At 34.0% G+C, this 7492-nt stretch overlaps 1 protein-coding gene across 1 annotated transcript; it reads right to left on the bottom strand.

The window, feature by feature from the left end:
• Nucleotides 1-5276: 5276 nt before the first annotated feature.
• Nucleotides 5277-6617, bottom strand: LOC134704935 (uncharacterized protein K02A2.6-like). Its single transcript, XM_063563719.1, has one exon. It carries the CDS (start codon nt 6615-6617, stop codon nt 5277-5279), a length of 1341 nt encoding a protein of 446 aa, XP_063419789.1.
• Nucleotides 6618-7492: the final 875 nt, after the last annotated feature.

Genomic DNA, 7492 nt, shown 5'->3' on the forward strand with positions numbered 1-7492 from the left:
ATATTATATAGGGAGTCTCTATGTATTATAGTAGTATATTAATCATAGTATACATGCAGATAAACGCAAAATAATTGTTCTGTCCCCGTCCAAGTACTTGTGAAAATTATGTGTAAGTTTAAACCGATGTATAATATAGTGGTTCTTACAATCTAAAAACCACGATATGGACATCTCTCTGATTGGCTAATTTATTTTTCATTTTTGTAATCTATCACACGATTGGTTCTCAATGTAAAACCAGAAATCCTGCCTGACTTAAAAGTCGATTTGATGGCGGAAACAATATCCAGATGCCTTTTTTTTTGTTTTTCTCCCAAAATAACCCAAACTGAATAGTCATAAGAATGGATGACAAATGCGACTATGCACGGTACCTATACGACATAGAGGCTTGGTGATTAATTAATTGTGGGAGGAAGAGAAGCGACACCAAAATTGAGGTCTTCTCGTTTAATAGTATAGATTGTTTAACTCCTTTTGTAAGAAGTTTTATTGTACTGCTGTTAACGGCACTAATTTGTTGAAACATCATATCTATTTTAGGTTTCAGTTCTGACATAATTTTGTCTTCAATTTCCTTCTTCTCGCATTTTTCTAAATAGTGAGAGTTTGCTCCCACTGAACGTAAGCGCACTTCTGCCTCTTCTACTGTTTCCGGCCATTTACCTAGGGACATAAGTCTAACAAGTTCTGGTTTACATCTATATTGCAGTTTCGTCAACTTGAATTGTTGTCCAACATCTTGGTCTTCAGACAAAGCGTTCACTCGGTTAATAAATTCTGCAACAGATTCTGTTTCTTCTTGTTTTAAATCTATAAAGTCCGAAAGTTTTTGAAAGTTCTGTCCGTATAAAATTTGATACTTCTTCAGAAATTCGCAATTTAAATTTTCACGAGTGTTTGTTAAATCTTCCAGTAGTCCATTAAACCATATTTGTGCGTTTTCTTCTAGAAATAGTGGAAATGCATTACAAAATTTAGATTCATCGTAATATAACGAAACGAAGTTTTCAAATGATTTCCACCAACGACTTGGGTTTTCGGTTAAGTCACCTTTGAATTTAGCTAATAATTAAGTAGGGTCCATTTTGAAATCAGTTGTACAAATTAATGTTAACAGTTCATCATAGTTGTGATAGGAATATGTCCAATGGGAACGAAAAACACATTTTTCTCTTCTTTCGTCGTTTCATTTCCTCGCAAAAATATTGTCAATATAGCACTTATATATAACGAAATATTGTTAATTAAGGTCTTTCCTTTATCTATAAGGAAAGACCTTACTGTATTTCTTCTGATTATTATTCTTTTTGTTCCGCCAAACTTTGACAAAATTTCCCTCCGTAACCATAAACTATGTCGCTTTCATGTTCACACTTTGTATCGGTGTCATGAATACCTATCTGGAACTCACCCTGTGAGTCGAAATATTTTGTCGGTTCGGAGTAATCCCTCCGAAACCAAAAAACCTTGTTATCGTTCCAACACCGTAACCGTAATAGGTAGAAAATAAACGAAGGGTGAAATTTGTTCAGGACCAGACCCCGGTTCTTCGTTAAATTTGGATCGAAAAGATTCAACGACTCATTGGTAGGGTTATGCCCCTATGAAAATTAACCGGTGTTGGTTGGCCACCAAAACTCAGAAACCGTAAGTCGTAGACACCTAGGATCTTCACCAATCATCATCAATTCATGTATATTTGAAAAATACCTCAAGGTCAAATTTGAATGTTGACCTTGACCTTTGACCTAACACCTTGTTATGGGATAATCTCAGAAACCATTATTCTTACAGAAGTTTTAAATAGTGGAAAATGTTTGGGTCATTATGGCGCAACTTTGTTACATTTTGACCAAAGAGATTTGACCTTTCTATAAGGGGCATAACCCCTTTTTTAGGTTTCTGAAAAGACAAAATCAGCTTTTTCTATATAACCAAAGGTCCTAGACCCTTGGGGTCTTCAGTAATGGCATTGGGGACTAATGACCTTGACAAAGGTCAAAAGGTCAAAGGTCAAGGTCATGTCCCAGATAGCGAATTTAGTGTTTTTAACCTTATACAAAGGATTTTTAGTGTGTTTTCGTGGTTTTTATGGTTGACTTTGACCTTTTTAATACATTCTACGTCTGTTGGAACATGTATTTTACATTACAAAAGGAAAGACCTCTCAATTGTTCAAGAACAAGTGACAGTTTAATTTTAAAAATACATTTTGTCACTCGCTTGGCTTTTGAGGTACACTTTTGAGATCACGGGTCTTAATCCACCATATATGACCAGGTTGTTGGTCACCTCTCTCATATTCATTAGTTTCGGGGGATACAAGCGGTAGTTTAGATAAAGTCCAAGTCGCTGGAAAGTTTACATATTTATTTCACATCCATATATTTCAAATATCAAAACATAACTGCATAACAACATAAAAACAAATATAAGATACATATACAAAAGACTGATCGACATACTGAAAATGAACCAATCAAATATCTTTTTATTAAATAATATTAATTCGCGTTTTGCCGAAAGCGGGGATTACGGATTTAAAACCTGCTTCTTATAAGTATGTCAAGAATGGCTTTCTATCACTTAGTGTCAAATTATCGATGTTCTTTGTTACAGAACCTTTTATCTTAAAGACGGATATAAGTTATAGTTATTGACCAAGCAAATCGGTATATGCCATTTAATCTGCACAGCACGAGATGACCCAATAACCCGAACGATGTAGGAGTTTTAACACATGACGCAATCAATTTACGTGAACGTTTTAGAAATGTGGAAGTTATTCCGCAATCCACTGACCCTAGGAAGTTTCTTGTAGGGGAAATACGACTTTGGTACATGTAAGTTTTTTTTTTTTAATATTTAGACGATTAAGACTTTGACAAATTGTGTACTTTCAAATTGGCGTGTGAATAGAAAAATAACTGCAAGGGTTATTGAGTTTAAATTGGATTTATTGCTTTTGAATTTCTTCCCCTCAATAATATGCTTAGAGAATAAAAGAACCGAGGAAGATGTTATATTACCTAAATTTTAAATGTTAAATAAACAGAAAATACATTTCTCTTTTAAAACCTTTTTTGAAACTACGATGTTTGTACGAAGTTCAACTTTGTCGAAATTTCAAGGCAGATGGCGGATTCGGGGGTTGGGGCGAACAGGTCTTTAATCCTTGGATTGGACAAAGTATCGTATTTTAGCTTAAAATCGTTAATTTTGTCTTTAGTCTCGCTACACTCGGTGATATTTTTTTTTAATTTGATAGAATAGCACCCTTTTAAAAAACTAGGAACCGCCCCTTAAGATACAAATAGATTTGAACTGTGCAGTATATCTGAGGTAGTTAATGCACACCTTTGCTGTGCATTATCCATATTATAACACAGTAAGAACAAAGAGATTTTACTCTTGCCATGTGTTAAGGATGTACTTAGGTGAGGTTAGGTGAACATTAATAAATTAAGAAGTTAAAATTGATAATACAATCTGGTAGAGCATCAATAAAGGATAAAAATAAGCGAAAAATATTGATAGGTCTCGAGATATTTGAGATTTAAAATATGGTGGGAAAAGGCTGACTCGGACTTTTACCTTATATTTGCATTGTTATTATTAGGTCTCAAAACAAAAGAAAAAAATTATGAATTTTCTAAAATTTTGGTAAATGACCTTTCATGATCTATTAAGTCTTGTGTGAAAAAATAATTGGGTGTTATGGGGCAAAATATTTTACATTGCATTGTATGGAAAAACACCAACGAGTCCGAACATTTGACACAAATTCCAAAACCTCACCTAAGTACATCCTTAAATCTTTGATAATTAATCTAAACGAAAGGATTATAGTTAAGTGTAAAATACAAGTAACTTTTGAAAAGCGTAAAATACAATAAACTAATAAATTATTAAAACGCAATGAGGACTCGGAATAATTGATAAAAAGCAAATATTATAAAAATATACAAAATCCTAAATGTGAACTTTGGACGAACAATTGTCGGGTCATAATAATATGGCAACCAGGTATATAGATAGATATATATGAAGATAGATATATGTGAAGATAGATATATATGAAAATGTAAAGATGCACCGTGGGATACGTACACTGGTGCTTTAAATTTAGAAAACACCGTGGGATACACAAGTGTAGTCTGTATTATCCAAAAACCTAAAATTTCATAGTTAACATTAAGATTCTATGCAGCGAATTCTGCCACATTGACGGAGGAAAATAGAGACTCTGTCAACTGCCATAAAAGGGTGGTTCGCTGCAAAGCTGTGAACCAGATATGAGATAACTACAGATAGATTGATATTTTTATTTAACGTACAACTTGGTACATATATATTAAATAATCTAGATAGATAGATAGATATTATTTAACGTACAACTTGGTCCATATATCTATTAAATAATCTAGGTAGATAGATAGATATTTTATTGAACGCACAACTTGGTCCATATATATGTCTAGATAGATAAATAGATATTTTTATTTAAAGTACCACTTGTACATAATATATGTTAAATAATCTAAATGGAGTTTTGTGAACGACTGTTCAAAACATATTTACCTAGACAGATAAAAATACTTACCAAAAGTACAGCAAAGCATAAGTTGATTGTATTTGTATATCATAAAATATAGTATATTATAGTATATCAACAAATAATATAAAGATGTTTAAGAAATCATTTCATAAGCAGGTTAAGGGTGACAAGTGAAAAACATCCAGTTAAAAAAGTTCTGGTCTGATCGAAAATCATAATATTTTATGTAGCAACCCGACAGCTTGTTATAAAGGCAATAAATAGTTGTAAATTCTATAGTAGCACCAGTCCATGTTTGCATTGGTCTAAATTGAGACCATCCTTACTTAAGAATGACGAATCTCACACTCAATCTGTGTAATAACAACCACAGTTGAGTTGCACGTTTTATTTCATAAGGGCAGTTACAAGGATGGGGAAGGTAACGTAGTCACCTATGCATAAGTATTAACTACATGATAACAGCAAACTACATGATAACAATTGAATGATATTACATCTCTCTTTCTCTCGCAAATGAAACTAATTGAAGAATTTTAAAAGTGTCTAATTGCACTCACAAATTGAATTAAATTGAATTGTCATTATATGAAAATTTCGGATTTCGGAACTAGCAACTTTAAAGTCTATTCTAATGAAAACTAAAAAATGAAACTTGCTCATAAAGTTCTACGCTAATATGAGAAAACTTAAAAGTCTAATTCACAAAGTTTTACAAATCAAGCTTCTCTGGTTTCTTGTCAATCCTTCCTGATTTAGTCGTTGTCACATCTGAGCTCTTCACTTCTTCGTTGCGTTCTAGCTTATTGTCCTTTGATTCTTTCGGAGCGGTCTCGATTCTATTCGGTAGATTGTCTATTTCAAAATTGTCACTTATTGTCTCGCGGTTAATGTCCTTGGAGGCTGTTTCGGTAGAAGTACGCAAGTGTTTACGATTTCTCCTATACAAGCGATTGTTTCCTGAATCGGACCTTTGCACGATATAAGATCTAGGTTTGTCGCTGTGCTTGACAATAGTTCCTGGTTTCCATTCCTTTGAGCCGGGTAAAGGTGTCATACGCACGGCACATTTATCATTTATTGTTGGTAATTCTTTCACTCCTCTGCGTTTGTCATAATAAAACTTTTGCTTTTCTTTCTCGCGGTCAAAGTGCCTTTTTACATTCATTGAGTTGTTCATATTAGGCTTCAACACTTCTTTTGACGCAGGCAGAGTATTTCTCGGTCGTCTACCCATTAAAAGTTGGGAAGGCGACAAGTCAATTCCTTCCAATGGTGTAGTACGGTAATCTAATAGGCTCAAATGTTTGTCATCAGATTTTCTCCAGAGATTTTTAACGGTTTGTATTGATCTTTCGGCTTCACCATTTGCACTTTGAAAATGTGGACTCGATGTTTGGTGGTCAATTCCGAGTTCCTTACTGAACTTCTTAAACTCGGACGAACTGAACTGCGGTCCATTGTCTGAACGTAATGTAGTTGGTATTCCATGTGTTGCAAATATGGATTTTAGCGCTTCAACTATAGCTGTAGTATTGGTTGAATTCAACGGTAACACATCAATGTACTTAGAATAATAATCCACGGTAAGTATGTAAGCTTTACTCTGAAAGTCAAACAAGTCACATCCAACTAACATATACGGTAGATCCGGAGTCGGAGTAGGTTTAAGCGGTTCAGCTGGCTGCTGATTTTGATATGACGCACAAAGCGCACAATCTTCAATGTATCGCTCAACTTCTGTATTCATACGTGGCCAGTACATTACTTCTCGAGCACGTTTCTTGCATTTTGTCATGCCAAGATGAGATTTGTGTATGAGTTTTAACATGTTGTCACGCAAACTAGGCGGAATCACAATTTTAAGTCCCTTGTAAATAATTCCATCAAGAACAGATAACTGATCACGAGAATCCCAGTACTCTCTGACTTCAAATGGAGTTTCGACTTTAAGATCTGGCCATCCTTTAAGAATTATTTCATTAAGTTCACACAATTCGGATTTCGTTGCATCCTGTATTTTGGAATATTTGTCCTTACTTACTGATATCATGCAAATCATGTCCTGGACGATATATCTCCTTCTTCAGTTTTGTTTTCTACTGACAAAAATAATAGTTATCCGTTCGAAAACTGTAATTGTCATATCGGGGCCTTTTATAGCTGACTATGCGGTATGGGCTTTGCTCATTGTTGAAGGCGATATATAGTTGTTAATGTCTGTGTCATTTTGGTCTCTTGTGAACAGTTTTCTCATTGGCAATCATACACATCTTCTTCTTTATATTAGTTAGCTTATTCCACTGTTTTAAAATCTTAATTTCTATAAAACAAAATTGAAAACTTTTAAACAAACAAAAACAAAATGGCATATAGACATTTTATAGACAAAGTTAATTAGGCGAATATTAAAGGCTAGTATACATATTGACTATAGCACGATAACACGATAGCGATATATATGATCACTGAGCCACGCCAAAAGTATATTACCAAACATTAATTAACAAATAAAAATAGAACTATAACATGTTGTCAAGATGATGAAAAACGTCAATACCCTAAATTTCAAGACCCCCAAAGGTGACTGAGGGGTAGAAATATTGTCTCAATTTTGTTTTCTTTCACTTAATCCGTAGACAAAATGGGGGGTTAGAGAGAGAGTGCCATGCTTTTTGCACGTTACCCATGTAACCGAATTTCTTTGAGGCGTCAATAGGTGACCTGTGACAATGTCAAATTCCATCCTTATCCAATTTACCATAATTTTCCTACAGCAGTCAAAATGTTCCCAAACTTTATCCCGGACGGCCTCTATTGTAAGACCTACCAATTATTTGTTTATTTTTACCTTGTTCTTATTCTGAACATATATAAAAAAAAATAAGAGACCAAATGACACGAACGATAAAATGCAAACGAATAAAC

This window comes from Mytilus trossulus, chromosome 1 (assembly GCF_036588685.1).
Source record: "Mytilus trossulus isolate FHL-02 chromosome 1, PNRI_Mtr1.1.1.hap1, whole genome shotgun sequence".
In the NCBI taxonomy this organism is placed as follows: domain Eukaryota; kingdom Metazoa; phylum Mollusca; class Bivalvia; order Mytilida; family Mytilidae; genus Mytilus; species Mytilus trossulus.

Bases quoted from the DNA above. Each gene is read 5' to 3' on its own strand.
- LOC134704935 (XM_063563719.1), bottom strand. From the start codon at position 6,617: ATGATATCAGTAAGTAAGGACAAATATTCCAAAATACAGGATGCAACG.